The sequence below is a fragment of the Phyllostomus hastatus genome, unplaced genomic scaffold (genome assembly GCF_019186645.2).
Source record: "Phyllostomus hastatus isolate PE091 unplaced genomic scaffold, TTU_PhHast_1.1 phas_scaffold_78, whole genome shotgun sequence".
In the NCBI taxonomy this organism is placed as follows: domain Eukaryota; kingdom Metazoa; phylum Chordata; class Mammalia; order Chiroptera; family Phyllostomidae; genus Phyllostomus; species Phyllostomus hastatus.
Genome location: NW_025334041.1, coordinates 8458091 through 8474925, shown reverse-complemented (window position 1 = coordinate 8474925; position 16835 = coordinate 8458091). Strand labels below are relative to the sequence as shown.

At 53.5% G+C, this 16835-nt stretch overlaps 1 protein-coding gene across 5 annotated transcripts in view; it reads right to left on the bottom strand.

Moving 5' to 3' along the window:
* The window catches only part of PDE1C (phosphodiesterase 1C), a 364388-nt gene extending 347903 nt beyond the window's left edge, over nucleotides 1-16485 (bottom strand). For 2 of the 5 annotated variants that reach the window (XM_045827379.1, XM_045827377.1), the window contains exon 1: nucleotides 16305-16482. In XM_045827379.1, the coding sequence (XP_045683335.1) occupies nucleotides 16305-16389 (85 nt within the window). In that variant the 5' untranslated portion in view covers nucleotides 16390-16482. Of the gene's footprint in view, nucleotides 1-16304 lie in introns of all 5 variants that reach the window. The other 3 variants (XM_045827375.1, XM_045827378.1, XM_045827382.1) reach the window with 3 other exon arrangements.
* Between the last annotated feature and the right edge of the window lie 350 nt (nucleotides 16486-16835).

Here is a 16835-nt window from a genome sequence, read left to right as displayed (position 1 = left end):
GGGCTCCCCAAGATGTCAGAAGTCTATTTAAGGCACGTGTATGGTTTTGAAAGATCTGATTAACATTTTTAACAATGGAAATATAACATATTCAAGCACACATACACAAAGGACATTGTCCATTTGAAGAGAGAAAGCGGTAAACACCGCTTAGTGGCACGTATCCAGAGAATCATTTGCATTAAAAAATAGTAAAATTAAGCCCTGGCTGGCATAGCTCAGTGGATTGAGCACAGGCTGCAAACCAAAGTATCGCAGGTTCAATTCCCAGTCAGGGCACATGCCTGGGTTGCGGGCCATGACCCCCAGCAACCACACACTGATGTTTCTCTCTCTCTCTCTTCCTCCCTCCCTTCCCAACTCTAAAAATAAATAAAATATTTTTTAAAAAAATAAAATTGACAGTGAATATATAAATTCTCATAAATTCTACAAAATGAGTTACAGTGTGCCAAAATATATCCGAGTATAAAGCTAAAGCTAAAAAATGAGGAAAAGCTGATAAGTTTGTAATATAATGATGAGACAGCTTTAATAAACAAGTCCTCGCCAGACCGAGCAGGCAGAACACCACGGGAGGGTCTGAATAATGGTGTTAATATGATTACTCAACTGGCTAATGAGTCTGGATTACACAATTATAACACAATTAAATTAAGTTAATACATATATTGGATGGTACACATAGAAACAGAAAATGTCCTCTATTTTTAGTGCCCATGGAATATTTTTTAAAGTTTATTTAGAATTAAACCACCTAAGAAGTTGCTAAGCCATGCCCTTAACTACAACTCTTGTCAAAAATTGTAAAGACTTTTGAATGCCAACTAGCAAATTTGAAGTCCATCAAGAAAAAAAAATGAGCACCAGCCAAGTACGTTTTGAAAAGATGAATGAGTCTCGTGCGCCACGTCGGATACAAAATGTAACAGAAAGCTGCGACTCAGTGGCATCACATGAGCATAGGAAAAGACGGACTGAGAGGAGAATAAAGTAGAAATTCCGAAATAAGACCCAAATGTGCATGTGTGTATGTGTGTAATACTACTACACTGTGAAATGAATGTGTTAAATTAGTGCAGAGAAAAATGGCTACATTTAGAGAGCTAACAAAATTAAATCTCCATCTCATCATAAAACAAATTTTAGATGAACTCAAAATTTTCAATTAAGTATTCTGTAAAAATAAAACTATAAAGTGCTAGAAGAAAGCAGTGATGCAGTTTTCATAATCTCTTTAATGTAGGTTTTTCTAAATATAAACCATAAATTTAAAAATGGCTTATTTTAAAATATAAACAAAGTTAAAGGGCATATTTACAAATGGCAAACATTATCTGCCACAAATATCACCAAAGTTTAATAGTCTTAGTGTAATGGGGGGCCCCCAACCCCAGAAGTGGAGCAGGGGTTAAGCTGCACACGCGTAAGGCGTCACCCTGACAACCAGGGCTGGGCAACGCAAAGGATTCTGGGGGAGGTCGTTTTAAAAGGAGTGTAGGGAAACAATGCTTCCTTTTTTAATCTTCCCTCCTTTCTGCACGGCCAGAGACAGGAGGCCCTGGGCCCCAGGCACTGGGGATGGTAAGAGGGGAGGGAGGAGGCTAGGGCATCTCAGCTGGAGGCCCCACGCTCCTCTCCCATGTGGGCTGATCACTGGCCGCCCCGCCTGCTTCCAGCACGGGCCTGTGAGACTAAAATATTAGTTTGGGAGGGTTCATAGAGGGGAAAAAGTACTGAACAGGACCGAAGTTTATGTGCCTTCAGTTCTTGAACCCATGTAGTAGTTGTAATGACAAATATTTAAAAAGTTACCTCTGATGTCATACTCCAGATATTTTAGGCAGAAACATGCCATTATTTCAAATTATATGATTGTTAAATAAAAGATGCCTTTCTTTTCCACCGAACTCTGTCTTTGGAGTTTTGCCTGGCAGGCAGTGAGCAACCAGTGCCCTGGCGCCCTGCCCCCACACTGGTTGGGTCCGGTAACATTAATATATAAAGCTTGTATAAATTAGAGAACACCCCAACAGAAAAATGTGTATGCTATTTATAAAATAACCCATGAGAAAAATGCTTAAAACTCACAAGTAATCAAATAAATTAATAAGAGAAATATGCCATATTTGACCTATAAAACTGTAACTTTTTTAAAGGTTGATATGCAATATAACTAAGGGTCAACAAACAAACTCATACTTCTTGTGTGAAACTGTAACCTAGTTCAACATGGGAGAGTTAAAACACATATTTCAAGTGCTTCACAAATATTCAACTCTTTCTACCTGACGACATTACTTCCAAGAAGTTATCTCAAGGCAAAAGGGACTTAGAAAGATAAAGAAACAGTGAGAGTCACTGAGTGGCACTTAGGACAACAACACAGCATGAAGAACTTCAACACCCAACAACCAAGATCAGCTAAATAAGCCAGGTACCCTAAAAACTGCCGATATGAGATGATATCAATTATACACTGGTAGGTAGGGAGGAAAAGTAAACAACAGTACAGTAATGGTCCCGTATTTGAAAAAAAAATAATGAATGCATTGATACACATGCGTTAAAACTCAAGCAGATAAACATATTTATCAAAATGTTAATAATGATTCTCGCCCTGGCTGGCATAGCTCAGTGGATTGAGCGCGGGCTGGGAGCCAAAGTGTCCCAGGTTCGATTCCCAGTCAGGGTACATTCCTGGGTTGCAGGCCATGACCCCTAGCAACCGCACATTGATGTTTCTTTCTCTCTCTCTATCTCCCTCCCTTCCCTCTCTAAAAAATAAATAAATAAAATATTTTTTAAAATATTTTTTAAAAAAGAGGTTACTCCTTAAAAAAATAATAATAATGATTCTCTGTACATGTTGACATTACAAGTAGGATTTTGTGTTCTCTTCCAAACTTTAGTATGTAAATTTTCCACAATCGACATGTGCAACTTGCAGAATAATTGTTAAAATCATAATGATTGTCGTAAGGGTATCGTACTGATAATCGTTCATCTTTTTCTCCTTTCAAAAGCACTAATGAACTAAATTTTTCCCCTTAGCACAAAAGGACTATGGATTCCCATTAATGGAAAAAGACGTGGCTTGCCATCCCCAGGGGACACGTTCAGGGGGATGATTACAGCTGCTATGACAACAAGGGCAGGATGTGATGTCACACAGTGATCCAGGGCCCGCCATGCGCCCGGCCCAGCCCAGCCCAGAGCTCGCACTGCCAGCTGGGAACCCAGCAGAGACCTCATTAAGGGCATCTGTTCGGTAATTACTACAAGTTTCCCTTCATCATGCATCCAACTCTGGGAACAGCCCGACCACGGGACTCCAGCTCCCGATCTACAGAGGCCCTCATCCCCCGCTTGTGCAGCGCTCAGAGCGACAGCCCCGGAGACCCAGGGTCAAGTGTCAGCACAGTCTGTCAAGGCAGCCTGGATCACAGGGGCCCAGGAGGGAAGAGGCTGCCAGAGGACTCTCACTGTTGCAGACAAGCCTCGGGGTGTGTTACAAAGGGGTCTGAGATGGCCTCTCCCCGGCATGTTGAAATACTGTCATTTCCATCAGAGAAAGCCTAATACGCCTCTAACCCACGGCCAGAAGAGCAAATAGCCACGCGTGCACAGCAGGCCGGGGGATCCACTGCAACGTTAGAATGCATGGCGAATCCTCCAACGATGACCGTGAAGCCCCGAGCCCCTGTTCGCACGGTGCTCTGTCTGCTCAGAGGAGGGGCAGGCTGCTCTGCGGCAAAGAGCCACACGGACCTGGTTGCGAGTCCCAGCCCTCGTGTTCAGTCTCCTGAGCCTCAGGTTCCTCACCCGTAGACGCGCAATAATGAGTAAACCGGGTTGTTGAAAATTAAATGTAAAGCTCTGGTGCTTGAAAAAAGTTCCCCTAAAAATACAGGTTCACAGAAAACCAGAGGGATGGGTCGATGCATTAAGTGGTCCCTCGTTAGGTCTCCACGGGACCGATGCAAAGCTGCCTCTCTCTCCAGCCATTCCTCCCGCCAATCATAACAAGAACATGTGCTGGTGTTCTTCTACGGGCTGTTTATCGGCCTAGAATGTTCCCAGAATCTCTCCCCTGCCCACCCCTTCCTCAGCCCCGTGCAGTTCAGGGATCCCCAAACACAGCCACACGTCAGAGACTTTCTATAACAGCATGTGCCCGGGCCTATCCTCTGGCTACAGAACCAAACCATGGAGCTCAGAAATCTTTAACAAGCTCTGCCTCCCGTGTTTACACAGCCAGCCCAGCCCTGGAAGTACCTGAAACCCAATGACCTAGTAATTCTTTAAAACTCGGTTCGAGGACCCTCACACGCTGCTGGTGGGATTACAAAATGGTGCCGCCACTTTGGAAAATAACTTTGCAGTTCCTTAAAAATTAAACACGGCCCTGGCTGGTGTAGCTCAGTGGATTGAGCGTGGGCTGCGAACCAAAGCGCCGCAGGTTCGATTCCCAGTCAGGGTACATGCCTGGGTTGCAGGCCATGACCCCCAGCAACCGCACATTGATGTTTCTCTCCCTCTCTCTCTATCTCTCTCTCTCTCTCTCTCTCTCCCTCCCTTCCCTCTCTATAAATAAATAAATAAATAAACAAATAAATAAATAAAATCTTTAAAAAAAATTTAGACACGAATTCACCATACAACCCAGCAATCCCACTCCTGGGTAGTTCCCCAAGAGAGTGAGAACACATGTGCATGCAAAGCCTTGTACATGAATGTCTATAGCAGCATCACTCACAGTGGCCAAGAAATGGAAACAACCTGTGTCCCTCAGTTGTCCAATGGATAGACACATGTATCACATACGCCAACAGAGTGGACACTATTCAAAATAAAACAATGAAGTGGTTATCCATGGCGATTAGGCAACTCTGAAACTTGACTAGAAACCACGAACTGTGCTTTCAAAGTGAGTGGATTTTATGGCAGATAAATTACACCTCAGTGAAACTGAGTGAGGAGAATGGCCGCGAGGAGGGAAGAGAAGGCAGGAGGAACGGAGCTCAGGCCTGCGCCGACTCCTGCGGGCGGCGGGCCCGGCCCAGCCCGGCCCTTTGTAAGTCCTCCAAACACTGAGCCCAGGGATGTCATCTTTTAGTATCAGTCTCGCCCTAAGGCCACACACGTTTCGAGAAAGAAAACACTGCCTAGCGCCCCCTTAGATTGGCAGGGCGGTCGGTCAGTGGGCGCCCAGCAAACGTCTGCACGAGAACGCACAAAGGAGTGAGCGGCTGGCTGAGCCCTCTGTTGAAACAAACTGTAAGAGGCTCGTGGTCCTCGGAGCTTCACGCCCGGTCTGCCTGCCTCGTGCGTGGTCACCAACCCTGTCACTGGGATGCTACGAGGAGATGTTGGCTGCCCCACAAGTGCTTCCCATTTTCACCAACGGCATGTCCCTCGGGTGTTCAGAAGAGCCCTTCCTGCCCTGGCCAGTGTGGGTCGGCTGGCTGGAGCATCATCCTGTAAACCCAAGGTCACGAGTTTGAGTCCCATTCAGGGCACATACCTAGGCTGTGGGTCTGGTTCCCTGTAGGGGCACATGTGAAGCGACTGATTGATGTTTCTCTCCCCCCGCCCTCCCTTACCCTCTCTTTCTAAAATCAGTAACATGTGTCCTCAGGAGGGAGGGAAGGAGGAACCCTCCCCTGACGGCTCCCACGCATAGGTGGGCTCACACATAACCATTTAATGGCTGAAGGGGTGGGGAAAGAGGGAGAGAGAGTTTATGTGAGGGGGTGTATGTGTGTGTGAAGTGTGTGTGTGTAAGTGGAGAGGCTGCACTGCACAGACAGACCGCACTGTGAAATGCTCAGGTGAACTGCACCTGGCTCATGGGGTACCAGGAATCGGAAGCTGAGATGAGCCCCAGAGGGGGCCTAGGCCCTGAGTCAGAGGGCACAGGAGCTGGGAACCTGTAGTGCCCACTCGTGCAATCTCGGTTTAAAAAGCAGGTACCAGAACAACGCGTGTGGATCCCACCTAAATACCACACTGCAACACACCGTCATGGGAACCTGGGAGAAAGACAAATGGGGAAACAGAGTCCCCTAACTATTAACAGAGGTCATCCCTGAAGGATGAGCTTTCCTTTCCCGAGTTCCTAAAATGAACATGAATCACTTTTACAGGCAAGCAACATTAATAGTTTAATTATTAATTTTGATTTTCCTGTGTTGATTTTCCTAGAAAAGTGAAGTGATTAGGAAGAGGAAGCGAGCCTCCAGCCCCCACGGACCACCTCCCTCTCCAGGGGTCTCACAGCTGGTCCAGTTTGTCCCGGGGAGAAAGGCATGCCCAGGGGGCGGCGGGAAGGCCCCGGGACGAAGGAGGGATGCCATGCACACAGCAGCAGCTCCTCACCCCGCAACAGCAGGAGCAGCCAACTTGCACTGCCAGACTGACGCCCCCCAGTCTAACCACAGCGTGCTCTGGGGGACATACCTCTGATGGTGTCTCTTCTGCTTACAGTGGTTTGCTGCCTTCCTTTGCTCTCGAGAAAAAAAACAAACCCCTTCAGCTGGCCTACAAGAACTCCTGCCCACCTCTCCAGCCTCTTCTAGACCCATATCCCTCCCCTACCCACCTTCTCGCCACAGGACCTTTGCACAGGCTGTCTGCTCTACCTGGCTGCTCCCTCAACCCCTTCACCAGGGAAGCCCCACACACCCAACCCAATCCCACAGACTTGGTCCCTCCCACCATCGGGCCCTCCCACAGCACCCTGGCCTTCCCCGGAGGGTGCAGCACGGCCGTGCCATGCTGCCCGTGGGCTCTGCTGGGCTAGTCGGCTTCACTCACACTGCATCCCAGTGCTAACACAGCAGCTGTCGTGCGGCAGGCCCTCCACGAAGAAAGACTAAGTGACTGACGACAACCGTGGGCCAGCGGGGACTTTACAAAGTATCAGCCTGGAGCACAGCAAAGGCCAGACCACGGAAGGCCTGGGAGCCCAGTGTGGGGGTGCAGGCTCCATCCTGCCAGTCGTGGGAAGCTCCTGGGTGGTTTTAAAGTGGAGGGCAGCGGGGTCCACCGTGGGTTCCAAGAGAACATTCTAGCTGCCATGCTGAGAGGAGCTTGGAGGGGAGGCGAGTTGAAAGGGAGGTTGAGAGACCACCGGGAAATCCTGCTACAGACTCAGCGAGAGACGAGGGCTTGAGCTGAGGCAGACGAGGGAGAAGGGAAAGTTCGAACAGGAAAGGGTTTGGAGCAGAAAATGCGGAACACCTTATGGCTAAGGAGATGAGGCGGGGGCGGGACAAGGGGAGAGAGAATCGAAGGTGGTTCCCAGATTTCTGGTTCCAAAGCCTGCACTTTCTGTAATGCAGAAGCTGGCCACGAGTCGTGGCTCTGAAACAGGGCCCTTGGACCTCGTGAAGCCTCAGTTTCTACACCTGTAAAATGGAGCTGCCCGTGGGTCTCTTGCAGGGTTATCGGTGGAATCAAATGAGTAGATGGTAGGGAAAGTGCTTCACAAGTGGCAAAGCCTTATTATTCTCACCGTCATTAGCGAGGGGGAGCAGCCTGTGGGGGAGCAGCCTAGCGGGGATGGCCCTCCTGAAACAGCCACTGAGGCCAGGCTCCCAGTCCCACACACCCGGCCTGACCTCCGCCTCGCTTGGAAGTGTCACCGGCTTCCACAGGCAGCCTCACGGATGACCCAGAGGAGAAGGGCAGGACGGGTATCTTGTGAGAGAGCTGGGCTTCCCTGGGGCCTGGCAGGTGGTTGGGACCAGGCGCTGCCCCGAGGCCTGCTAGGCTGCCTGCTCTCGAAGAGAGGCCGCCTCCCCCTTCCACACTCCCCGACCCCGACCCGACAAAATGTGAAAACTGAATGCAGCTTCCAGCTGTTAGAGGAAGGTGAGTCACCAGACACAATGAGCCTTTGCTGGAAACAGTGAACAAATGACTTTGAAATAAAAATCCATCCACTTTCCCACCCGCTGCCTAAAATCCCCGTGTTAATTTGGGGTCAAACACCACCAGCCTTCCCCTGGGGCCTCCTGGAGAGGCAGAGCTTCCCAAGGGCTGGAGGCTGCCCTTCCTTTGTGATTCCTGGGCCAACGTAAGCTAAGCCAGCTGGAACACCTTCAGGTCTTGCAGAAGGGAGGGAGGAGGGAAGGGGGAGGGAGGAGGGGGGAGGGGGGGAGGGAGGGGGGAGGGGGGGAGGGGGAGGGAGGGAAGAAGGGAGGAAGGAAGGAAGGAGGGAGGGAGGGAGGAAGGAAGGAAGGAAGAAGGGAGGGAAGGAGGGAGGGAGGAAGGGAGGGAAGGAGGGAGGGAGGAAGGGAGGAAGGAGGGAGGGAGGGAGGGAAGGAGGGAGGGGGGGAGGAAGGAAGGAAGAAGGGAGGGAAGGAGGGAGGGAGGAAGGAAGGAACGAAGGAAGGAGGGAGGGAGGGAGAAAGGAAGAAGGGAGGGAAGAAAGGAGGGAAGAAGGGAGGGAAGAAAGGAGGGAAGAAGGGAGGGGGGGAGGGAGGAAGGAAGGAGAAGGAAGGAGGGAGGGGGGGGGAGGGGAAGGGAGGGGGGGAGGGGAGGGAGGGGGGGGGAGGGGAGGGAGGGGGAGGGAGGGAGGAGGAGGGGAGGGGAGGGAGAGAAGGGAGGAAGAGGGGAGGAAGGGAAGGAGGGAGGGGAGGGGAGGGGAGGGGAATGGGAAGGGAAAGGAACCAAGATTTATGAGCGCCTGGGATGGTCTCACTACTGGACCAGCACTTCACATGTCATATCACATACTGACATTACTGGTCCTACTTTTCAAGACTCAAAAAGAAGATTCCGAAAGGTAAAGAGAGCAGTTCAATACTTCATAAATGCTGTGCGGCAGAGCTCAGCAGCCCGCCTTCTGGTCTTTCAACCACACGCACTACCCTCATTCTTTGAGACGATCTCCGAAAGTCAAGATGTCTGACGAATAAGACATACAATTCAGCAGGTCCGACGTTGCATCCCCCAATAAAAAATAGAGTAAAAAGGGGACTAGCACTCACCGGAATTCTGAGGACCTCCTTTGGAACCCTCACTCATCAGTCACTGCTCCAGCGGTAACCTCACTTGAAGAAGCTGAATTGGGCCTTCTATGAAAAGCTCTTTCTTTGAGGCTAAGCCAGTCCTTGTAGGTCATTCGTGCGAGATAACTGATCCTTCGCCCTGTGTTCTTTCCCAAACCCGCAGAGCCACGCGGGAGCTACTCTGGGCTGTTATCGAGCAGAGAGGAAGCCCAGCTTTCCGCATCAGAAGCAGGAAAAGGTGGGAGTCATCAAATCAGCTCCTGTGGTCCCCCCACCCCCCAGAGAAACGAGTCCCCGTGGCAGCCTCTGCGGACCAGCACCCACCGAGGTAGTCTGCGGTGCCTGGGGCCTCCGGCCAGCAGACGCTGCCCTCCCGCAAGTGAAGACCAGCTGCCAGCCACTCGGCCTCCAAGCCTCCCCAGGGCTCCTTGGGGAAGGCCGAGGCCAAGCTCCTGCCACAGGAGCCTGCCTGCCAAACAGCACAGGAAGTGCCAACAGGCTCTTCCCAGAGCAGCTGGCACCAATTACCCAGACCCAGCTGGGAGCCCTCGGCGGGGGTGAGGCCTGGCCTGGTCGGAAATCCTGCGCTAAATCAAAGACGTCCTGGCCGCTGAGCGGCCCCTGACATAGTGGCTGGCTGGCCAGCCCTTGACACAGTGGCTGGTGGGGGGGCTGTGGAGGACAGCGGGGGGCAGGCTGGGGGGCACGCTCCAGGGCAGCAGCTGTGGGCTGGGACCCTTGCCCGCTCCCTTGATTTCAGAACCTCTCCACCCCACAGCCAGCCAGAGGTCGGGCACCTGCAGCTGCCAGGTTCCCACCTTCCTCACCCAGCTGGACTCGCCAACAGCACAGCAGCCTCCTGCTGTCCCCACTGGCAAACGAGGGGCCTGTGGCTCGAGGAGATTAACGACCTTCCCTCAAGCATGGGGACAAGAACTGCCGGGACAGGGTCTAGTGCCCAGGTCTCCTGCGTCACTCTCCTTTCGGAAACCTGACCTCCCGGCGTCGCGGAGCTGAGCGTCTGGAAAGGGACGCCCTCTGCAGAGCCATCGCGAGGCCCGCGCTGAATCCTGAAGGACCACCGACTGGCTGCGGGAGGGGAGCATTCAGAGGCTCACCTCGACTTCACCGAGAACAGCATCAGACACCGATGCCCAAGGACACAGAAGTGAGTGCCTCTTGGCAGGAGGGGCAAATCCTGATCAACTGAAAATAGAAGGCCAAGGTCATCCTTCCAGCTTTCAAGGACAAATACATAGGGGTGTTGGATCCAGAAACACTCAGAGCTGGCTATTATTATTATTATTATCATCATCATCATCTCATCATGTTACTATTATGGAAACATATTGTTATGAGTATATATTATGGATATATAATAATGTTATTATTAAGGAAATAATAATAAGCATGTATCTAGCACTATGTATCAAGTGTTGTTTCAAGTGCTTAGTGTACTTTAACCCATTCCACCATCCAGAACCCGAGGAGACAGGCAATAGGATTATCTTCTTTGAACAGGTGAACACAGTGAGGTACAGAGAGGTTCGGTAACTTGCCCGAGACCACACAGCAAATGACCTGCGAAGCCAAAACTCAAAGGAAACCAAGCTGCCGCATCCATGCTCCTCCCCTCCGCACACCCCGCCTCTCCGATCCAGCAGGACCCATGCACGGGTCTTCCATGCGGCCACACAAAATCTACAGCCCCATTTATTGCTCCCGATGAGCAGGTCCAGTAGCATGAATCAGAGAGACAAAGGCTCCGTACCACAGCAGAACGCAAGGAGAGCTCGCCCCGCAGCGAGCAGAAACACTCAGCAGTGTCCTGCAACCCCGAGTTTCCCACCAGCATTTGATGTCACCAAGGAAAGTGGCAGCCGCACACCGACACTCTGGTTCCTCCCTCGGGCCTAGTTCAGTGAGGATCTCTCTATCAGGAAGAGGGATCATCTCTATCCAGTCTTCCCACCCTCATTCCTCACACAGAACACTTCCCTTCGGACACTTCTGGTCACCGAGTCTGTGGGGCTTTCTCCCCTCCAGGAAACTCTGTGACACCAGCTGGGTGTCCTCCAACTGACCTCCCCCCCCTGACGCCGCCCACCTGGAGCCAGCGTCAGACCCGCCCCCCCACCCTGGGTTAAGGGTTCAGTCACATGAGAGACTGCCCCCCACTGCCAAAGCCAATCGCAAGCAGTAGGACCCCAGGTTCCCATGACATGTCTGACTCGGCTACAAATCGGAGGTGCCCGTGACCCCTCCACCTTGGATTTGATTATGTCCTTGAACAGCTCCCAGCACTCAGGGGACGCTGCGTTCACCAGTTCACTAGGGGACTGGATGAAGGGTACGGAAGAACAGCCAGGGAGCTTGGGGCGAGACTGGGGAGGGTTCCAAGGACGGGAGCTTCTGTCCCTGGAGGGTTGGGGTGGTCACCTTCCTGTATGTAGATGTGGTCACCAACCTGAAAGCTCGCCAGACCCCATACTTTTGGGGTTCTTACAGAGGCTTGATTTCTAGCCCTTCTCCCGCTCTGCAGAAGGTGAGGGAGGAGAGTTGGCTGACAATGCCAAGCTTCTAACCATGGCTTGGTCTTTCTGGTGACCAGCCACCCCCCCCCCGCCCCCAGGAGCCACTCAGAGTCCTGCATGGCCCTGGGTCCCCACCACAGCCCCAAATCTACAGAGCATACTCCCCACTTCACATGTCAGGAAACTGAGGCTCAGAGAGGGGAAGTGGCGTGCCCAAGGTGCAGAAGGGGGACGAGAAGGCGGAGGTGACTGCCAGAGCAAGGACCGTGGGCTCCGGTCTGATGACCTGTCCTTCCGCAGGCTGCCCCACCGGCTCCGCTCCAGTCTTGAGGGCGCTATGCGGAGGAGGGGAGAGTCAGGGCGGCTGGTCCTGATGGACAGCCGTGGAATATTTCACCTCAGATCCTTATGCGGTTCTTTGCTCCCCACTATCCCCCCAACCAGGTGTACAATGCCCAGAGGTCTTGCCCCCGGCCCCACCCGCCCAGACAGCACACTTGGCCGAGAGCGCCAAGATTAGTCCGGGCTGAGAGAGTCCTCAGCCATGTGCCCCAAGGGAGGCCAGGCCTCTGTGCCTGGGCTGGAGAGTGGGCCACACCCCTCATGCCTGCAGCCAAGTCACCCCAGCCTGGACCACCCACGGAGCCCTGCCCACCCAGGAACCCCTCTAGGAGGAGTACAGGCCAGCAGGCCTCCCCCGCACTCAGCTCGGTTCCCAGCGCCCAGCAGTCCGGGGGCGGGACAGGGAACCCTCACCCCAGCCCCTTGGGCCTCCGCTTGCTGTCTAGGGGCCCCTTATTTTTCCTCCTCTGGGACAATCTCACAGAGAGAAACGCAGGGGCGAGGGAGCTGGTGGCAGTTGCTACAGGAAACGCATCCCTCCGTTAGCAACGCCTCTTTCAGGACAGGCCTAGAATTTTCCACAACACGACCAGGTCCATTGCTGAGGGAAGCAGCTTCTCTGCTCTACACGCCCCTCCTGTTTTACACCCTCCGGCCGGCCTGGCTTCCCCATGTCCCTCTGATACCCAAAGGCCATCACCATGGAAAGGAGGGAAATGGGGGCCTCCAGAGCCTAGTTTCTCATCTGCAAAATGAGAACCAAAAGAGAGTGAAGGTGGTTTAAAAAAAAAAGCGCTTTGTGTTTTGCAGAAATACTTCCCTTTTGGGGGAGAATGCATGTATTTTCGGCAGCCTCAGAGAGAAAGTCAGAATCTATGAATTGACGTAACACAAACCCAAAGAGGCACCCAAGTCCCAAGAGACAGGGAAACGATGACAGACACCCTTCCCCGCCGCCCGCAGCCACTCGCTCTGCTGGTCAGCGCAAGCACAGCCCGGGGGGTTTCCTGGGGAGGGAGCTGTCGGACCGTGGAGGCCCCACGACACCCAGCACCTTCTGGACGGGCCCGTGTGCCGCCTCAGAGTCGTGTGTCCCAGACCCCTTCGCCACGTACCTGGCTCCCTCGCCTGAGAAAGTGATGTAAAGAGGTCGAAAGGCCACTGGCCCTGGGACACAGGAGCCCAGGGCTGAACAGGCGGCCGTGGCTGGAGGCAGGTCAACAAAGCTGGTTTCCTCCACCTGATCCTCCCGGAGTGAGCCCCACCCCGCCTGTGGCAAAGCTCGGCTCTCTCTGGTTTCGCCCCAGCCTGCACCGGCTTAGCGGAAACTCCCCGATCCCTCTTCATGGAGGTGAGGGGCTGGTGTCCAGGCCCAGGCCAAAGTCAAGTCCACGGTGAGAGGCAGCGTGGTGCGGACAAGCCCTGGCCTGAGGGGTCAAGACAGCAGTGGCTTGAACCCAGCTCTGCCACTAGCCAGCTTGTGGCTTTCAGCGAGTTGCCTGCTCTCGGGGTCTTAGGAGTTCCTTCCCCTAACCTGGGGTGCTAACAGCCGCCTTTCAGGGTTGTGGTGAGCGAAATGCCCCCTCAGTGCCCACCCCCCATGGCTGCCTCTTCTCAGCCCAGCCTCAGCCCCAGCGTCCCAGAGCCCCTGCATGCAGGGCGGGGGCTGGGGCTGGAGCCCCAGGCTTGCATGTCAGAGGGACCCCCAGTGTTTCTCTTTGGGGGTGCTACCGGTGTTCGGGGCAACTCCTCACTGTTCGGGGCCATCCCCACGCACTGCAGGACGTTGAACTCTCTGACCTCTGCTCACTACAGAGACTGTCCCCAGCGACCCGGCATGGGGACTCCCTGAAGTGTCCCAGATAGCAGACCCCTGGGAAGTACCACCCCTCCCAGAGAACCACAGCTGAAGCCTCCTCCCTGCCCAGTCTGCACGGGAAGTGGACACCTCCTCCTAGCCCAGGAGTGTCCACTCTCAGAGAGAAATTCTGGCAGGAGCCCTCCAAGGAAAGTTGCTCCTTGACCTAGCGGGTGGGTCCCACCTCCCTCCCGCAGGGTCCCCGGGACCCCCATTTCCCTCATAGGCCTCCCCTGGTAGTATTCTCTGAACATGCCAGTACGTACCCAACGTAACTCGAGTTCCTTCAGCGACACGCTCTGACCCAGAGAGTTTGCATAATTAGCAGCCTGGAAGAGGAAGTGATTTCCCAAGGGCAAAGGGTCGGACACCTGAGGAAAGGAGAGGCCTGGGGACCACCGGGATCTCATCAGGCTCCTCTTCCACCTGCAGGAGGGGGGCTGCCCACCTACTCCTTCCTGCCAAAGCTGTGTGACAAGCTGGCAGCCACCGGTGTGGACTACAAGACATCGGTCTGTTCGCAAAGCAAGTCCTGACCACCAGTGCCCCACACGGACACTGCAGGAGTGTGAGCCCTCAACCTGGGAAGAAATACCTGTAATACCCGTGACAGGTAGACTTGAAAGTATACACACACAAAGATAAGTGCATGTGTGTGCATAATGTTTACATGACCATATTAGTTATATAATTATTATGTGACAAATATGTAGTAGTCATATACTACATAGTACAGTAGTTAATATCTAGCAATTACCATTATATATTATATAGTTAATACCTTGATTACATATATAATTAATATCGACTCTATCCACTATGAGTACTTGCAAATTAATAGATGGTAAACTTCCCCAGAGGAAAAACATACAGGCCAAGGACATGAAAAGGCGATTTCACAAAAGAAGTGAAATGCGCGTGGCGTTGAGATGCTACCCTCCACCTCTCAAACCAGCAACTTCTTCCTAAATTAACGTGTCTGGTGCTCAGGGGAGTACGTGAGTAACTTGACAGACAGCTGGTGGGAGTGTGAACTGGTATTTCCAGAGGCGAGTTAAGCAACATGTTTTAAAAGCCCCCAAAATATACATCCTCTGGGACCAAGCAATCGAACTCCTAGAAATCTACCCTGAAAGAGTATTCATGGATGTGTGCAAAGATGCTGTCTTTTTCCACTGTGTATTCTGGAAAACTTAAAAGCAACCTAAACAGCCAACTCGAGGAGACTGATGAACTATTCTATACACAGCAGAAACAAATCTAATAAGAAATATTCGATTACCAAACATTATGATTGCATTTTGTTTAAGAAAATTAGACTTAATTTTGAGCTTAGACTTCATTCTGGAAGTAACGTGTCCAGCCCATGGCCCACTGGGGCCACTTCGTTAGAGGGATCCAAAGCGGTCCAGAGGTGAGCACCTGTCCCTTGGTCTCTTCCTGCCCTGAGCAATTTCCTCTTCCACCTCCAAGCTCGCACCACCCCAAAAAGCAAATTAACATACCCCTCACTTTCAAAGGCTTGGGGGCTTGGCTTGGTCTCCAAACCCACATTCCAGGCTCCCTAGCCTCCCAGGCTCCGCCCACCTCCTGGAGAGGTGAGGAGGCAAGTCCGGATCTTTGTTTGAAAACAGTGCCCAGCGCCGGACCACAAACATCAAGAAGCGACCTCTTTGAGTTCAGCTTGCAGAGGGTCCTGCTCCCTCTGACAGCCACAGTGAGACTTGCAGCCCCCTCCCGTGCCCCTCCTGGTAAAGGGTTTAAAGAAAGCAGTGCGCCACTGGGAGATCAGAGGGCAAGAGGCAGCTTCTCCGCAAATATTTCAGTAACACAGTGCATCCTTGCCTGCCTGCATATTCATTCTCTCTCTCCCTCTCTCTCTCTCTCCCTCTCTCCCTCCCTCTCTCTCTCTGTCAACTTTCGCAGAAACTATCACCCAGTCTCTCTCTCTGAACCTATTTCTATGTCTGTCTCTCTCATCCTCTGCACCTCTCTGGCTCCTGTCGCTGTCCACCCTGTCTGTCACTCCGTCTATTCGTCTCTGTCTTGGCATCTGTTTGTCTCTATTTTCTGACCCGGTGTCTTGGCGTTCCCATCAATGTCTCCGTGTCTAGCTGCCTCGGTCGTTCCGCCTCTCGGTGGGTCCCTCTGTGTGTGTCTCTCAGTGTCCCTCATGTCCACGTCCTTCTGCCGCGGACTTCCCTCTCGCTACTTCTATCTCCATCTCTCTGCCTCCGTCCCTGTCTGTCTCCCTCCCGAGTTACTAAAATCACAGCAAGGAAACCGAGCCCTTCAGAGACGCAGCTTCCCGGGGAAGCCGGGTTAGAGCGGAGGGAGGGGCGCCGCGGGGAGCCCCAGTCGCAGCGACCCGGCCACACGCAGGACCTCCCCGGCCCTGTCGCCGCTCCCCAGGCTCCTGGCGAGTGCCTCGCGGCCCTGCCTGACCTCTGGCCGCCCCCTAGATCCCGCGTTTAGAAAGCGCCCTCACCGCCACCGCCAGGAAGAGCGCTCGCCCCAGCCACAAGTCGGACGGGGGAGGAAAGTTCTCACCGATGGTGAAGCTGTAGCCATCGATGCTGAAAGTGGCGCTCCTGCACTTTTTGAAGCCTTCTTTCCTGCCGCCGGCGTCGGTCATGGCTCGGCTCCGCCGGCCCGCGGCGTCCGCGGTCCCGCAGCGGCACAGCAGCAGCCCCGCGCCCACGCCCCGCGCTCGGCCGCGTCCCCTCCCCCGGCCGCGCTGCGCGCCGCGCGCCGAGCCGGCAGGTCCGCAGGTCCGCCCGCCGGTGGCGAGCGGGGCGCGGGGACCGCAAAGGCGGCTAACGCACTAGGCGCGCGGCAGAGCCAGCCGGCATGGCAACTGCCCCGGCTCCAGCGCCAACTTCAGATGCGACGGCAGAGCCGCGGAAGGCAGGCGGCACCCGCACCGAGCGTGCGTGTGCGTGTGCGGGCCGGCGGGCGGGAGCCGAAAGGCCCGTCTTTTCCACCCGGGTCTCCGGGAGCCTCTGAGACCCGCGCGCTACAGGCACGTCTGTTTCCTCTCTCGGCTTCGCCTGCCCCTCTCTGGAGGCTGGTGGGGTTTGG